General features: G+C 35.7%; 1 protein-coding gene across 2 annotated transcripts in view; it reads left to right on the top strand.

Annotated features, from left to right (window-relative positions):
* The window catches only part of LOC110449225 (leucine zipper putative tumor suppressor 2 homolog), a 106,786-nt gene that overhangs the window by 55,759 nt on the left and 31,578 nt on the right, over positions 1-19,449 (top strand). For both annotated transcript variants that reach the window (XM_021495946.1, XM_021495947.1), the window contains exon 2: positions 12,901-13,576. In XM_021495946.1, coding sequence (XP_021351621.1) covers positions 12,901-13,576 — 676 coding nt within the window. The remainder of the gene's footprint in view (positions 1-12,900; positions 13,577-19,449) is intronic.

Raw genomic sequence — 19,449 nt, 5'->3', positions numbered from 1 at the left:
CAGGGCCTCAGTTAATTTGTACATGACTGAGTATTTGAGATATCAGGTCATGACAAAAATGTTTGAAAATATTTTGAAACCAAATTAAGACATTTTCTTCAGATATTGAATTGTATAGCCCTTGGGCATTTGTTGAGCAGTGGAAAATTGCAGCTGTGCTTTATTATTTACTGCAATGATAGGTTTTCTTAATCACTTCACATCTTTTGCATTTGAAACATATTCTTAACAAGACTCAATGTCATTTACTAATCAAATTGCCATTTCCTCTTTGTGTGTACAATATAATCTTAACTCTAAATGAACGTGAGTAACCTTTGACCTTTGCTAATTAACACTGTTGGCTAACCTTTCCACGCCAAGTGTTACTTGGCGATGCAATATAAATGAAACAAAGGAACCTTTGTAAGGTAATCACTACATTGTGGCTAATTACCTGTAATTAATTTGCACTTTAAAGTTTCCTTAAATTAAAATTCAAGACACCTGCTGTATGTACATGTACTTTTAGCTGTTGCTATGGTGACGCCTACGTAAGCCTAAATATGTCAGAAGAATCCGATGTCTGATGACAGCTCAAGTAGCTAGTAATCATCTTTTGTCCTGATTGTAAATGTTGGTAGATTATACATATATATGTATCACCATAGTAAGAACTCATGATTGTTCTTTTGGCAAATACTTGTAATTCCTTTCCAAATCTTGCAATTTTAAAAAAGAACTCAACTTTGTTAGAAAGGGGAACAGGTCTCTTCATTTGATGGATAAGTCCAAGAATTTTGTTTTCACTAGAAAATATATCTCTCAGAATTTGTTTTAAATGGAAATTTACCATCTGTTTCCACGAGACCAGACCTTCGGGACTGTCTCTGATTTATTATACAGTGAACCCTATCTAACCCAACACAGGCTAACCCTACACCTGTGTTCAGATTTACCTGTCTTATCTGACAACCTTTTGGCACAACAACACAATGGTCAAATTAAACTGTCTAATCTGACACCTGTGGGACATCAACACATTAGTCACATTAATCTGTCTAATCTGACACCCTTTGGGTTACGACATATTGTTTGGATTAACCAGTCTTATCTGACGTCCAATGGGACACAACATATCGGTGAGATTAGGCAGGGTGTCAGATTAACATGGGTCTTGGTATTCGGTAAAGCTTTTTCATAAGTAATAGGACTACAGCGTCATATTGGATGTTTGAATTAGATAGATTTTACTGTGTATTCTGATAGGGACTGTTCTAAATTTTGGTAGGCAGTCTTTATTTGGTGAAGACCTGGAATAAATAATGATATAAGTGTGTACCAGAACTGATAACAGGAGAGGTTATGGAATATATACTGTCTTTATACAGTGTACACTGTGAACAGTTCACCCTGCGAGATATTTTTACATGACAGATTTAAAGATCAAATGATAAAATGTCCACCCATAGTACATGAAACTCCAAAAACACTGTGTTTTGGGTTATTTTTAGAAAAATAATTACACATAGTCATAGGAAATTCCATCTCAAGGATCTTTACAAATATTTGTACATGCATCTTGTATACGACAGGTGTGCTTGACGTTTTTTCTTTTCTATAATTTTGATTTATCTTTTTATGGCTTGTCTGGTTTAATGGACCTGCTTAAATGCTATTTAGCCATAAAACAGTAATAATGGGAGAGCACTCCGTGTAACGGTAATTGTACACAATAAAAATTGTCAGTATATCAATTAACATAAATATTTTCTGATGGATGCCAGCTTGTTGATGGATGATCCCAGATCGATTATGTTTACACGTATCTTACAGATTTATTTATTTACAGTTAAACGTCATTTTAGGTGAATACTGTATAAATACTGTATGAATACTGTATAAATACTGTATAAATACTGTCAGCAGGGACCTATTAAAAATCTTTTTGCACTTTTCCGAATAGTTTCAATTGATTTAAATTTCTCAATCTGTGGAACCTGTTTAAACGGAAAATTTATGCTTAAACCAGTTTGGTGTAGATATCTGCTTAAGTGCTTTTGTATTACACAGGATTTCAGATATTCCATTGATATTCCATTCTCAAATTACAAAAGTTTTTTATTACACCAGTTACAGAACTTTGAAGATAACACATGTTTTGGATTACACCAAAGTATTGAACCACATTTTTTCAATTAAATGCTTGGATGAATGCATATCAGTTACAAATATTGAAGGGCTTCGTTGTGAATGTGCATGTAACTGATTCGTGTTCATTCCAGCATGAGCATTACAAAAATTGTGTTCAATCCTCATATTTTCACTTCTAAATCTTTAGTTATTTTTGACCTAGATACAGATGTTGCCTTATATTTTCGATATTGAAGCTTCCAAATGACACTGATCAAATAGTTATGGTCAATGGTTATGCCAAAGTTAACTTCATTGTCTGATTGACTTCAACATAATGAAGATACAAATTTGACAAATGCATTAATAGCAAGCTTTATAGTGACCTCAGTGATGACTCCATTGTTCAAACCCAGATCAATCAACACACTGATGTTGTAGAATGCTGCAGACTACGGTGCCGGTGCCATTAAGGTTCCAAGGGAATATTATGAATTATCATCATGCTGCATATTTACTTAAAAAGTCTTATCCATACCCAGTGAATTAATAATGTAAAAGAATTTAAATGTATCAAAACTTTTTTATATTTACTGTCACTTGGTTATTTTTTCAAGGTAGCATATCTGTAAATTTAAGGCTTTCATGAAAGATACAGACAAATTCTGAGATAGCTTATGCACACTTTCAAATCTCAATGTCAACACATGAAAAGGATTTAGTTTTGAAAAGTGAAATGTCAGCATGTTTGGTGTCTGTTCTGTCTTGACCTTGCCTCTAGTTTATAAGAAGTTAAACGGGGTGAGGCTAGACAAGGTAGCCAGTTTATAGGAGTACCAGACAGACAGGGAGGTAGGAATGATTTGTATTCATGCCCTGCCAGATTTTGTCTGATAACATTAAGAATTAATTTGATTTTATCAAACAGCACATAACATGAATAACACTTTCCAAATTTTACTTAACAACATGCAATCTGACATTACTACCACTTCAAGCACTGGACAGTAGTTCTGCTAATAAACGTTCTGACAAATGTCTGTACTACCCACAAGCACTAGATAGTAGTTAGGACCCCCTTATTGGAGATCCATCTGCCCTGTAGTAATCAGTGTCCGTCTGGTTATCTGTCCACACTTTTGTTTCTGAAAGTTACCTCAGAATCCAGAAGACTATTCTTTTTATATTTGACATGGTGATGTTAGGCTTTGCATAACTAGGATTTGAAAAGTTCTAGGTGAAGTTCAAGGTCACTGTTACTTAAAATAGACTCTGGGACTATACATCCATGGATGCTTTCGTTTCGAGAGATCATTGTATAATCCAAAGAGCATTCACTGTGATATGTAGATGTGCAGTAGTGGTGTAATTTATTTACTATATCAGGCAGTGGGGTGTGTATATTTGTAAACACTTTCTAGATATATAGATATGTGCAATAGGTTTTTTTAACGACAAACACATGAAGGGGCCTTAAGTTTTTCACTTTGTCAGTTTTCTAGTTCCTTTATAGTAAACATCTGTAACTTGACATATATTAAAAGGGGGAAAACGGTTTCTGATGTAATGGTATTCAGTAAACAAGATTGAGTGAGAATGTATTTATAGAGTAAATACGGTAAACAGGAAAACTGAAAGAGGGTGGGAATGTTTTACAGGTCAGATAGCAGGACTCTACAGGAGCTTATCACCTGCTTCCCACCCTACTGTACATGTACAACATATATATAGGCACACTCCTGTAACACCAGCCAATCTGATAAAAACCTTGATATATTATTATATAAGGTATTTAAGAATCAAATGAATCAGATCTGGACTAGGCAAGGATATAGGCTGGGTTGCTTCTGGACACCGTTTGATCTGGACATATAGGATATTGACTTGATCAGAACTCATTTGGTCAGATTGGATACAAGATACAGGATCTTGACCAGGTGGATCATTGCAACTAAATATCCCAGGTAATACAGCATATGTATGGACCTAATGGGTCAGAATTTTGCTCATATTTGGAAGAATGTTGAGTCAGTAGTGCTCGATCCATCTATAGTTTGGAAGACCATTGGTCAAAACATACTACTCTGTCTAGAATTTGGCTAAAGGTGTGAGTTCCTTAATTGGGCCAAAATACTGATCTGATGTTTTAAAAACCTTTGGTCAGGACTACTCCATGTAGAGTTTGGGAGACCTATTTTCAGAATATATTGGTCTGTGTAGAATAAGGCTAGATGTTGGAAGACTTTGGGCTAGAATACTGTTCAAATTGTGGAGAATCTTGGGTTATTACTGCACGCTGTAGAGATTGGAGGACCTCTAGATTAGTAAAGGCTGGGCTAGTGGTGTTTGGACCTTTGGACAGAATACTGCTTTGGAGAATGTTGCTGGTCTGGAATGAGTCATTGCTTCATATTCTGTTTTACTGAAACATAACATATTGATACAAAATAAAAATGTATCCATTGTGTTTACAACAACCATGCTACTTAAGGTGATGAATTCTATTCAATGTCATGTTGAATTTTAAAGTAAAGGTAAGGTATTATATACACAGGTATGAAAAATATGTCTCACCTGTAGGTTCATATACAGACTAATTAACATATACCATTCATAATTAGTCAGAGTTAAGTATGTTGTCCCTTAGGTCATTAACCAAAACCTCCTGTATTATCATATGACTAAGATATAATTATGAAACGTTCTGTGGTGGTTTGGGGGTTAATTTAAACACACATTTATTCTGGGCCATAAATGTGGACATTGATATCTTTTTAAAGTATTGTTTACATCCTGAAGGTCTGATCTTTGACCTCTGAGTCGCATGCAAATGACCAGTTTTGTCAAAGAAAAATTAGCATTACGATACGGAAGAGGTCTGTGATACCATCAGGGTCTTATTGATATTCATGTTTTAAATGGATTTGTGGCCTTTTTATGTTTCTAGGTGAGAAAATACATCAGATATCAGACTAATGTTTACTAGGAAACCCACAACTGTTGTGTCATCATGCTGATAAAAACCAACAGAGTTGGTTAAAATCCTGACTTTTGCTCAAGGGGGATAATTCATCAACGAAGGGATAGGGATGACATTTGTTTTTTTCACTTTTTGAGAAAAATATATTTGATAACAATAAAAAAGCTGATGGATGTCCAGAAGTAAATTTAATAAAAATTATTATATAAAAATAAATATTTTATAATATAATTAATACAAAATGGTGGTGATCATTTCTACAGAATTAAGAATAAAAGCTTCTGTCCATTTAGGGAGATAAATAAGTTAACAGTGAAATACCAACAAAACAATGTCCAGAACATTAAATTACCAGTACATTAAATTAAAGACAAAACGTTGATGAATTTAGAGAAGATTTGTATCTCCCACTAACATTGTGATGAATATTTGATAAAGTAGACATAAACATAAACCCTGCATGTCAGCAGCCAGTAAACTAGATTACGTGTCTCAAATATCGTACACAAAAGTATGAAATCTATAAATAGTTCGGTAATGATATCTGTGTGTTGTATCTCATTTTGTAATTGAGCCTCTTGTGACACAAACTGAAATGATGACACTTTCTGTCGCATGATCTAGAGATTAGCTTTCAAGTGTAGCGATATTGTCAGGTTTTCACTGTCAAATTACCAAATAGGTTAGTGTTTATAGTTTTATCTGAGGTTTTAACAAATTTGGATCAGCATTCGTTCTGTTGATAGCATCTGAAGGCCCTTAGGTATTGGTGGATTTGAAATTTATAACTATGTGACCTCAAAGACATAATGAAACAATCACATTATGAATTTGTCTTATCATCAGATTGGTTTGTGTTTGTAGTTTGGGGAAATTATTTAAATTTGGATTGTAATTCATTCTCACAAAGCCCTTATGATGGTAATTTATCTTCATGTGAAGGGTTTTATGTATTAATGGATAAAGACAGCTGGCCGTGTCATTAGTTCCGGCTACAGACACATCATCTGTTTCAGTAGAAAGAGAATCTTGAAGGATTCTATGCAAATTAATACATTTTGCCATCAATGATTCACAATAAGATATAATTAAAGATTGTTCATAAATTCTAATTAATACAAGAAGTAGAAACCCGTATTCTTATGAACCAATTAAAAAAAGTGACAAATTGAATTTTCTATTTAAAATTTTAAATGTAACTTATAATCACAAAACTTCTATTAATTTAAAATAAATCATGATTAATTTAAGATGCATTGCAGTAGGCTGATGGGTTTAGCACTTTTTTAAATGGCTTGCAAAGTTATCATTTTATTTTGTGCTGTGAAAGGCTAGAACATGTGAAGTGTTAAGAGGTTGATGCATGAAGACAATAAATGGATATTAAGGAATATGGGAACAAAGAGATCAGTTCGTTTGGAAATCAAATTTAACAGAGTTGCCATATGTATGCATATCATATTTCATCTGTGCTGAACCAATCCTCAACAATAAGCCCATTGCCTTATTAAAAAGATTTTATACTTTAGGATGATAATATTAAAAAAAAATCCTCTTATTGAATGTACATTGCTATTACCGGTAGCGTTGAATTCATAAATATACACTTATTTACTCACTCCGCTATGTACTTATGCCTCCAGTCTAGCAAATAAAACGTATACATGTACATACAGAATGTAATTGAATCTTATAAATTTGAACAGTTTGTTTTCCAAAACTAATTCCACCAGTATGAGGTAACCTGATTATTGAATAGGTAATTTTCACTTTAAATGTTCTTCTAATGTAAACATCAGAAATGCAAGTTTTGTGGATTCTCAAAATGTTTTCTGAATATTAGTTGTTGTTTTGGAAACTTTCTGGTGATAGGTTCTCAGATTTTTTCTCTGATTATTGAAGTACATATTAACATGGCTCTAATCTCTACATAAGATAGTTCTTGAATATTTGTCAGGAACTTACCCTTTCCAAATGAACTGAACTGTTAGCTTTGTCGAAATTTGAATAGGCTAAAGTTAATGGTTTGATTTTGATTTATGTCCTATTAACAGCGTTCTTTGAGAAAAACCACGACCTACGTACGCCCAGTAACTGGCAACTGCCCCACGTAGGTCTCGAACCCGTGACCAAGTGGTGGAGGGCTAGTGGTAGCAGAATGTCAGACGCCTTAACCACTTGGCAACTGTGGGTCTACAAGAGATAGACAGATTGCAACGAAAGTTTACTATTTCAGAACAGGAGCCATAAACTTTTACTCCATGGACTGTTAAAGTGTCACTGAAGCAGTGATGAGCACAAAGGCTAACCTACTATTGTTACTCATCCTAGCTTGATGTTATCTCTGAAGGCCCTAACCTGAATCCCTCCTGCCTATACATTATAATCCACTGGACAGTGTAATGTCAGTTCCCGACAAAGGCTTTGTAATTTATCATGACCTGTCCCTCCCTAATAGCTGTCTAACGACTCCCTGTTACAACATAGGAACAAAAACAATGATCAGCTTAAATGTTATGTACTACCCGAGCCCTCAAATATTTCCTATAATGAGTTGGTGGACATTCCAAACGTATCTGATTACTTCCCTGTCGGGGAAATTAAGGTCCAATGTTTACTGGGATATTGCTGAGTCACAGCACATCTGTTCAGCTTTATCCGCTAATTGTTTTACGCAAACAGTGTTTTTACATTTGTTATTTTGTGAAATTTATTGTGTCTTTTCTACTGTACACGCTTCAAAATATTTGAATATTTTAGTTTATGATGATAAAAAAACAAAAAAAGAAATTTGTTGTATTTCTTTGATTTATCATAGAGTGCATCAGTTTTACATGTATTACCAAACATTTGTATTCAAATTTTCATTTTGATGATATTTGTGTTAAAATCATTTGAAGTGTTTTTGTTTTATTTTTTATTAGTGAGAGCTATCTTTATTTCCTAGCGCCTTGCTTGGCAACACTTCACTTTTGGCTTGAATGTTGAGCACTCGCCCAGGTGAGGAAGACAATAGGTTCTGTCCCTAGGCCAGGACATACCAAAGTCCTTAAAAATGGTAGTTATTCCCTGCTTAACATTCAACATTTAGGGGAATGGCAACAACTGTTTCACCCATTGTCAGTATAATGTGACCAGACGTGTGCTGTGCTGGGTGCCTTCGGCATTGTATTTCAGTGAAATAGCACTATAAAGTTGGCATCAGATCCATGCTATCACAAGGAGGCAAGCACACCAACATACCCTATCTCTTTCATATACACACACAAGCACACATACACTACACACATGGAGGCATGTCATTAAATGACCTTAGCTGTTAATAGGATGTTAAACAAAATTAAACCAAGCCAAACCAATCTTGATTGATTATAGCTTGATATTGTGAAAACACTATCTTTAAAGCAATTATTGGTTAGTTAACAGAAAATCATGATCAATAAAAAAACTCAATCTATTCCCTACACTAGTCCAATAAACAGGCTGCAGAGTACCACCAGTTTTATTAAGTTTATACATGTTCACACATTGAAGGTTAACCTGTTTATTACTTGACTCAAGACAAATGGGCATGTGCGAGCAAATAACAAATAATAGAACCTAATTCAAACATTTCTCTTATCAGGGGCTTCTCACTCTATTACAATCCTACTAATAAGTCAAATGAATTTTTTTCCTAAAAATTCAAAGAAGCTAGACTCTGATAAGTTACAGAGAAGCTAGATAAAGGAAGTGAGCTAGACTCAAAAGAAAACAAGAGAAATAGCTAGACTCTGAAAGACTCCAGAGAAGCGACTAGACTCCTAATATAATGGAGAAGCTATATTAGACTATGAATTTGAAACACTAGACTCTGAAGAAAGCAGGAGAAGTCACTAGACTATGGAAGACTCCAGAGAAGCAACGTACTAGACCCATAAAATTTACCATGAGCAATTGGCAACACATGAAGTGAAGTACGTCCTATTTAAGATATTGGGGGTAAAATTCCCTAAGAGCTTAAAGCCTTAATGGAACGATACATAACAGTGAGAGCCGTTTTAATGTGACCTTGTGTATCCGGAATAGCTATCTGATATAAATGTTTCCCAGTGACTTTGGGATGACACGTTTTACTATAGCTTTAATAGTTTTTGAGTATTTCTTTCAATGGAAATGTCTCTGCCTGCAACTTAAATTTGAAACTTCCTGCTTGTGGATGGCTGCCCCTTGAATTCTTAGGTAATTGCTCCCTGTAAACCAGCAACAGAGAGTCTTTCAAGGAACCAAAGGGGTAGATCCCTAACAACCAGTCATGGCGACTGCTCCTTGTAAACCAGCAGTGGACGATCTGTCTTTGACCCCAAGGTGCCCTGCTGTCTGTGAACAAGTCATTGGTGGACTTTTTCTCTGTAAACCCCTAGGTACCCACTTCCTGTAAACCTGTCTGTCGTAGATCCCTAGGTAGCTGTTCTATGTAATTTGGCCTTGGATGGACTTGAGTGCCAGCCATCTGTTAGCAATCGTCTCTACAGGGAAAAAATTCAATTTGCTGCTAAAACATTCTCTGGAAATCACATTTCTTTCCGGTTTCTATCATGTGAAACCGAACTCATAGCATACCACTCCACTTCTCGTGTGGGAAGTTTTGTGCCACATGTTTATACCACTAGATGTACTCTGTGTTTTGTGTGAGACTGTTGGATCAGAAGTGTGGGGGGAAATGAATGAGTGAGATATATACATGTATAACACTTCTACAAATGATCAGCAAATTGTTTGGTATGTACAATTCCGCAGTAGGTGAGCTTGTCCCTCATTATTTTACAATTTTCATCTCTTTGATATCATACCGCTATATTATTCAGTGGAGTTTTGTTATTTCTTTCTAGCCAAACAATATTTGTATTTCACCATGAGGGACTTTGTACGAAAACATGTTGGTTTATATTTAGACTCATGTTTAACTTAAAATTCTTATGTGTTTCTCTGTCTTACTGTTGAATAGTATTGCACTTCAATTTTTTTTTTTAAATATTTAATGATTTTAACTATCCGTAACAGTTGGAGGCTGAGAAAGTATGGCCACTGTTTTAAAAAAATTGGCTACTGAAATTCAAACATGGCTACTTTTTTGGCTACTGATTTTTTAGGTCCAGGGGGAGCCCTGCTTACATGCCAACCTGTTTAATTGCATACCCTTTTGTTTGTGTATATGGTGAAAATTAAATATTGGATTTCTTTATAGATTTCTATATAATGGAACCTTGCTAGTCTGGACACTATAGTTTGTGTGTACAGTGGACCCTTGTTAGTCTAGAAACTATAATTTGTGTGTACAATGGACCCTTGTTAGTCTGGACACTATAGTTAGTGGGTGCAGTGGAACCTTGTTAGTCTGGACACTATAGTTTGTGTGTACAGTGGACCCTCGTTGGTTTGGACACTTTAGTTTGTGTGTACAGTGGACCCTTGTTAGTCTGGACACTATGGTTTGTGGGTACAGTGGAACCTTGTTAGTCTGGACACTATAGTTTGTGTGTACAGTGGACCCTTGTTAGTCTGGATACTTTAGTTAGTGGGTACAGGGGACTCTTGTTAGTCTGGACACTATAGTTTGTGTGTACAGTGGACCCTTGTTAGTCTGGATACTTTAGTTAGTGGGTACAGTGGAACCTTGTTAGTCTGGACACTATAGTTTGTGTGTACATTGGACCCTTGTTAGTCTGGATACTTTAGTTAGTGTGTACAATGGAACCTTGTTAGTCTGGTTACTTTAGTTAGTGGGTACAGTGGACCCTTGTTAGTCTGGATACTTTAGTTTGTGTGTACAGTGGACCCTTGTTAGTCTGGACACTGTAGTTTGTGTGTACAGTGGGCCCTTGTTAGTCTGGACACTGTAGTTTGTGTGTACAGTGGAACCTTGTTAGTCTGGTTACTTTAGTTCGTGGGTACAGTGGACCCTTGTTAGTCTGGTTACTTTAGTTAGTGGGAACAGTGGACCCTTGTTAGTCTGGATACTATAGTTTGTGTGTGCAGTGGACCCTTGTTAGTCTGGTTACTTTAGGTAGTGGGTACAGTGGACCCTTGTTAGTCTGGACACTATGGTTTGTGTGTACAGTGGAACCTTGTTAGTCTGGACACTTCAGTTTCAGCTCCAAAACTGAAAGGTATGGTGTTGTCCAGATCATCTGATTTATAGGACAATGATATTTTAGTGGATTTCCAGGTAGAGGACGATTTGTAGCTTGTTTGTTCTTAAAGCTCTATTTTATCCACCACTAGATATTTTTAATGTTTTTTTTTTATGGAGGAACCTTGAAGAGTGATGATATCCTGTTCAGGTTTGATAGGGTTGCAGTTTTACAGGGAGGTAATGGAAGTGCAGATTGATTGTTATCAAGTGTATTATTGATATATCTCGGGCACAAATCTTGCCTCTGGAGTGTTGACTTTATCTTATAATGTAAGTGATGATGTGTTACCTGTAAAATGTACACCTACCCACATCGGTGTGTGTCAGTAAATACAGGTATGTAGTGTGGTATCTGTCACACAGATGTGGCGGTTTATATAGCGTGTGATTCAAGCTATTTCTATAACACATTAGTAGTGTATCAGTAGATATTCATATATCCCGGAGAACATAACTGTACATATCTGGTCAGAATACTGGGGATTTGATGATGCGTGGGATCCTGACTATACCACATACCTTTGGATCGTACCTGAATAGAGGCAAGTCACTAAAGGCAAGTCTGTGAGGTTTGTGAAAAACATCTCACATTATAGTTACATAAGATTATCAGTTCAATTTCTGGAAATGTTTGAACTTTTCATTTTAAGTATAGAATGAAAGTCCCAACATTTCGGCTTCCTGGTCTTCTCCAAGGGCTAAAGTCAACAGTTGTTTAAAGTAACATCCACCTTGCTCCTTCGGAGGTGGAGGAAATGATGTACATCTGTACACATTTTATTTTAGTTTACCATTTTTGAAATTCATTAATTAACAAACTTAACATATATTTCAAATCCTTGTTACACTGCCTGTGTTTGTCCAGTAAATTGTTGGTGTGATTGACTAAAAGCACTTTGTATTATATATTGATGGAGTCGTGTAATGGTTTTGTCAAGGAAAACGAGGAATTTGAAATATATAGTCAAAGGCATATAAAAGTTGTACATATTTTTGATAATTGACAGTTACCTGTACAATAAATGCTATTGACAACTAAAATAACTTGTACAGATTTTCAATGTAATCTTGCTTATTTTGTGTAAAACTCTAGTTAATTTTTGACTCTCTTATTCTGTTTAACCTGAAACAAACATTTAAACTTATGCTAACAAAATTGTTGACAGTCAAGCATACCCTCACTGTGGTATAGATTACTTCTGACTTTATTTTTATCATGTAAACCATTTAGGGTGACACGTTGGTAGTTCTAGGTATGATATATACTTATATACCAGGTAATTGATTTGTGGTTATTTTAACTTGTGTCCTTAAAATATGTATCTGCTGAATACAACTGCCTTTCTGGAAAACGAGTTAAATCAGGATCACAAAATCTTGCTACATTTTAAACATACCCATCATTGTGACTGATATACAATGTATCTCATCCCTTTTTTTCAGCTAGGTAAACTATAGCCATATAACAATATCATCATCTATTTTGTACAAAGTTATACATGATCCCAGTTTATTTGCAGCCATCCATGTAGACAACATATTATATATAATACAATAAATTGTTTTCGTACCTTTAGATATGAAATATTGCTACATATATCATCAATTCATAATTCTGTGTTGTATGTTTCAGACATGGTGTAACAGACATGGCTAGTCGCACTAACTCCACGTCAGACCTGGTGTTCACGGATGGAGAAATGTCACCACGGTTACAGCAACTCTACTCTCCAATGTCAAACTTCTCCATGCAGTCGCAGGAAATACTCAATTCTGTTTTCGACTCCGAATACACGACTCCCAGCAATCAGTACGATGACTATTCACACATTCAGTATACTCCTAACCGGAAGTTATCTGCCCCTGTTGCCCCAGACCCCCCACTGAGGACTTCTAGTGTATCATCATTTATGTCGGATTATTCACATAGGTCCTACACATCAGGCCATGGCAATGGGCATGGTAGTCATGGCAACAATGGACATGGTAACAGTCGCGGTATAAGACATGGCAATGGACATGGCAATAGTGGCGGGGTCACACAGTACTACAAGGGACAAAGCAATCAACAGAATCAGCATCTACACCCACCCTCCCGACGGAAAACATGGACACCTTCCGGATTAAAAATCGGCATGACAGGAAACCTTAGTAATAGTAACAGCACAAGCAATGTCAGAAACTGTCATAGCAATGATCTCCTGGAGAATAACTATGATAGCGTTATTAATGGCCATGTCAGAGGTCAAGGAGATGACACGGAGATAGCGCCACCCAGATTGGCCCCAGTCAGTGGCATGCTTCCCAGGGTAAGTTTATTGTAACAAAACAAATCTCATCGAAAACATTGCTTTTGGTATCGGAAATATCTGAAATCATAGTTACATCCAAAGGTTAAAGAACAAGTTTGAACACACCTCATTTTTGTTAACACTGCGTCAGAATCACTGACAAAAATATTGTTCTTTCTTCTATGGTCCAATAACTTGTCCACAAGTCACAATTTCAAACACCTTTTTTCCTATAAAAAATCAATTTCATCAATTTACAAAATACAAGCTGTTAGCTCAAAAAGTTGTTAAACGTGGCAGGTAAAAAGCTGCTTCATGTAGCATAGTTATGTTTTAGATTTTTAGAAAACAAAAGTTTGAAACAAAATGTTGTAACTACCACTGGAGATATACCTTAATGTCGTCATGAAAAGAAATTCATTAATTTAGATTAAGATTGATTCAAAACTGTACCTGTGGGTATCATGATTGATCGTGATGAAGCTGATATGCTGCAGTAGAGAAACAGACGGATGTATAATTACTTATACTGAGAATACTTATATCATCAATTCATTGATGTATTGAACATCTATAGACTTGTTCTAAAGTATGAGTTTGTTTGAATGATTTAGAAGGGCAAATTACAAATATTGATGATTTATTTTATCAAAGGGTATTTAAAACAAGGTACCTGGTATAACCTGAAATTCTGTGATCATTGCAAATTAATCGTCTTATTAAGTTGTACAGGTGAGAGTGGGGTCAAATGTTACAGGATTACCATATCACCAAGTCAATCAATTAACTCAGGTAGTGGACAGTATTGATACAGACATTTCGTGTCATTGATTCAGGCTCTTGTTTCCCCTTACCATTAAGTAGACTGAGAGACATATTGATCCCAAGTTTCATCTCGGCTCGGTTTTAATTGCCTATCAGCGTCACCAACTAATTCAAGCTAGATTTCACAGATTTTGACCATTTACATCCATTTACATTTCACACAAAAGACATGTGCTGTCTGTGGAATTTTTGCACTTGAACAATGCCGGATAGATTGATCAGTGGCAGCTGATGGCTAGGTATTGATTTTGGCGTTTGTGAATCTGGGGTTTGCTTGGTGAGCAGTTGTTAGCCTCCAATACAGGACATTGTGGATTGTTCGACATAGGCTGTAGCCATTTTTGATGTCCGAGAAGTTTTTTTGGTTTAGCAACACATATTTATATATGTTACCGGAGGTTTGACATGACCCTAAATGTCCAGGTAAGTGATAGTATTTCTGATACTGACCAACCCTATTGATCACAAACATTTGATTGACCTAGAGGGTTGAAGCTGGAACGATTAAAAGATACAGTATATATGCATCATTTAAGTTGATGAATTATCAGGAGGTTTGTACTATCGATAAACCAACACAAAATCTACTGTTTAGATCAAGATACTTTTTGTCGGAGATTTGAAAAACATAAAATTATGTTACGTAAAAAAATCTCAGAAAATTAAAATGTTATGTTTAAAAAAAGGATAATCAACGCTGATAGAAAATTGGAGGTTAACTAGAAATAAAAGCTGTGAAAAGAAAAGTTTTTCATTAAAAGGCTTCAATAATATGTTTGTATATTGCAGACATAAATATGGGGGTTATATTAGAATATTTTATGGATTAAAGAAATATTCTGCAGATTGACACGTGTAATATATTATCTGTTTTGTGGTAGTGTAAACTTTAGTCTCATACCTGGTGTAGACTATCTGATTAATGTGGAATGTCGGCTTTTGATGTACCTGTCTGTGGAAATATGCCATCAATAGCATGAAAGTCAGCCATTTCATTTTAATTTAATCATATTCATGTGTTCAAACTGTTCTGACTTACTTTAAGTGGCAATTATAGGAGGCGTGGTGTCAGGTACGCTGTTTAGCAGACTGCTTTTATACACTGCAATGGTTAAAGCTATGCAAACAATATCTGTATGTTGTTTATCATAGGTTGGTGCGTAATTCTCGTAAAATCGTGTTTTGCCCGTTTTCTGAGTTACCTGGAGGCTTTATGAAGATGAATGCTGTTATTTAGTAGTACATGATGGCATTTAACAGTGCATTCATGTATTGTTATGTCGTTTGAAGATGTGCACTTTCCTACCTTGCACAGGTAATCGGAATTTTGCATGAACTACGTCAGCAGAGTTTATATTAGGTTCCCGTTATATAAATAGTTTGAATACACATTTGCTTTAACACTTTATCAGTATTCTGTACATATGTTTATCATGTAAACAAACAGAACCTTCACTGAGATCCGTGTTGTACTTATTACTTGTTAAACAGACAGTAAATGACGTGTAAGGGGAGATAATTGGGCCCAACATTAGCGATGCAGGTGCCAAACTTTTCTTATGTGATATGTTGGCAGTATGACCTGTGATATATTGGAATCCCGAAAAAAACATGTTCAGTTACACAGTAATATAGGGATTGGATGTTGTACATTCGTTCAATATACCAATCATAACAGCTTGGATGGTGAATTAGTATAAGATTTATGTCTATGTATGTCAGCTTGCCTTTGTCATCGAAACTCAACCTTAAAGCTATGATTTAATTGACAGATGCTTATCCTTTCAAGTTTGGTCCATTCGATCACCGTCTAATCCACTTCTGCAAATCATTTGATTGTGGTGTATTCGATATGACACTGATAACTTGAAAAACTCGTAATTGAAATTAATGACTTACGATGATGATGGTGCAGAATTGTCAGGTATCTATATAATATATGTGTTCACTGATTCTGTATTTAGTTATACCCTATCAGTGTCGCCCGTGACACCCAGTGAATAGGTGAATACGGCCAGAAGACCTATTGTCGGTGGGCCTTTGGGACCTAATGGAGCGTGGGGTCTAGCTCGCTCCACCTACAAAACAACCACAACTATTTACCTTCAGGGTGTCTGGACGGTTCATCATACCTCATGTCCATCTCCAAAATTTCATTTGTACTTTATTATAAAGATATGTCTTCTAGGTATTCAGATTTAGATCCACACAGAAAATATCAATGCATCATCAATTTTGTTTTTGTGAAAGAAATGTTGTAGTATACTAGTAACATATAAGTATGTTCTTTAAGTCAGTTCTAAATCAAATTGTGAAAAGCCTTATCAACTTCTGCATATATTTTCTAAAAGTTGAATTTTCTTCTGTTTATTGTCTTCAAACTACTTTTAACTACAAATACATGCAATGCTGCTTTGAAATTTAAAGATACGGGTGGATTGGTTGAGTGGTTAACATTCCGGCCTTCCACGCAGGTGGCTGGGGTTCGATCCCCTAAGTCGTCATACGCATTGAATATTCAGAGAAAGTGTTTTTCTCCTGACCTCACAACTCCAACAACCCAGGTGGAGTATAAAATGGTTTGGGGTGGAGAAACACTCTCGTAGATATTTATTTGATTTATTAATATAACTGGATGTTGCGGTATCTGACCTGTAGCGTTCAAGTGACGTGGCACTATAAATGATACCGTTGGAAGCACGGTCCTACTACAAACAGACCACATTACATTTCCAGCACACGCGTAGGTGGTATACACACATAGGGAGATATTAGCCAGGTGGCATAGGACTAGTAGTTAGCACCTAATAAGGCAGCTCCTGCAAATTCCTCAAAAATTGTATTGATTAATGTACATGCTAATTGTATTAATTGCATATCTATGTATTGTATAGCACTTAAGAATGGCTTGCCATGCCTTAAATATCAGCTTTCATTTGGTACTACAGGAAAGTCTCAATATTTCACTTGTTATTGTTAATATGAAGTAAATATTTTCTTGTTTTCAAATCATCAATTTGAAAGCAAAAAAGCATCTTGTTAAAAGTTATGTTTAAAGTTGTAAGTTACCATACTGAGATATGTGTCTCTGCCACAAAAGAGTTAATCAACAAAAGAGTTCTTGTCTAGAAAAACCTAACAGATGTTCCAAATCGGAGGATCGTAGTGGTAATATGGATTTTGTTTGTCATTGACAATACTTTGGTACATTTATACAAATATGAATACATCGATTTTGAATTATTTGCAAACGCTGGTAATTCTCAAAGGGAGATAACTCCAACTCAATATGTTAGATGCTTGAAATTGGTTGCATAAAGGAAGTTTAAAAAAAGTTAAAGAGAAATAAAATATAAGGAAGACTTTGCATAAATTTTGTATTGACACTTATATGGATTGTTATATTTTGAAGGAACAGAACTCCAAAACAAAATGTAAGGTACATGTAGTATATTATCCTATTAACAACAATTACAGAGTTGACAAGGCTTTGAGTAATAGATTGTATTGACACTGTTATATTGGCAGGTAGGTCAGCTGATGCCCAGGGATATATTCTGGTGTGAATGCTACAATTACAAGGTATTGATGGTCGGTATTAAAATTACAGTGGCATAAACATTTCATGGAGTGTAATGACCAAATTGTGGTCCAGCGGTTTTTCTGGTGGTCAGAGGGTGTGTTCAGAGTTGTCTGTATTGTAACTGACTGTTGAACTTCTCTCAGGTTGGCTTGTTACATGTCTAGTCTATCTCTGTCTTGTCAACGGGAGGTAGCAAGCATTCTTATAAACTCTGCAGGTTTCAGTTCATTAGAAAAGAATTGCTGTATGCCACTGCATGATTGTGTGAGGTGATTAATTTGGGGACTGTAGAACAGGTTGTCCTGTAATTGGTAACACTACAAAAACTAACACTGATCTAATCCCTCATTTCAAAATTAGGGATCACTATCATTTCTTCACACTGTCTGTATTAACTATACATGTGTATGTTTGTCGAATAAGGGCAGGGGTGTCTCTGTAGGCACCTTTTGATAACCCATTCACCCCTAAAATCACATTTGAACCTTACCAAATCAAAGACTTGGCCAAGTCTATTTTAAAAATGTAGGAGTGAATGATTTAAGATTTTTCACTTTAATAATGTGGTCTTTTTGGAGTGTCCTGCTTCTATGTTTATGTCAGGAATTTTTAGTGTGATTCCACTAGAAAGTCTCCATTGAGATAATGGAGATAAATAACCTCCATTGAGTTCATTACTCTTAGGCATGATGATGGGCATCATAATCCCTGTTAACTTTTATGAGGAACCATACAAACATTCTAAAGGGGAAAAAATGATTCAAATGTGACTTTTCAGGATAATACATGACCTTGACGTCATTTATATTAGCAGTGTTTGGCAGTGGTAAACAGTGTGGTTGTTTTTATTTGTCAACCTTGTATACTGTCTCTAGATACTAAAACCTCACACTGATAAGAGACTCTCTCTCTCAAAAATATCTGCTGTTGACCTTGATTGATCTGAAGTTAGACTCAAATAACTGCAGTACTCAAGAGTGGAGCAGTTATTTGTGTATGTGTGACATATCATGAGTTATCTCCCTTTGTGGTGGTGAAATGATTGATCATGTGTTCTGTTTTTTCGAAAGAAAAAATATGTGATTTGCAAAATTTTCTTCTGATTACAGACCCCAGTGTTATTAATACACTTATGCCAAGACTGGTTGCTTGTTATTTTGTTTTCAGTTAAGAGAGCGGAGAACTTGTACTGGTTCGTTAACCCTAATTAAGACGTATTCCTTGTAAACATTGCAAAGAAATACAGATACCCCCAACCGTTACAATAATGGGGAGGATCAGCTGTTATTTGTTGGTTTTGGGATTATCCCAGACCTCCTGCATCTTGTTATGTACCTGGTAAACTTATGATGAATGCTCAATGCTAAATTACATAGCTGGTTACAGAAGTGACCAGAAACCTATGTGAAGCCTTGTTAGCTTTATGCATTGTGACCAAATTATTATTTTTTCCATCTTTTTTGGAGGGGTGGGGGTGGGGGGG

This window comes from Mizuhopecten yessoensis, unplaced genomic scaffold (genome assembly GCF_002113885.1).
Source record: "Mizuhopecten yessoensis strain PY_sf001 unplaced genomic scaffold, ASM211388v2 scaffold4535, whole genome shotgun sequence".
Taxonomy (NCBI): domain Eukaryota; kingdom Metazoa; phylum Mollusca; class Bivalvia; order Pectinida; family Pectinidae; genus Mizuhopecten; species Mizuhopecten yessoensis.
The sequence above is the reverse complement of the archived record's forward strand: the minus strand, read 5'-3'. Positions and strand labels throughout refer to the sequence as shown.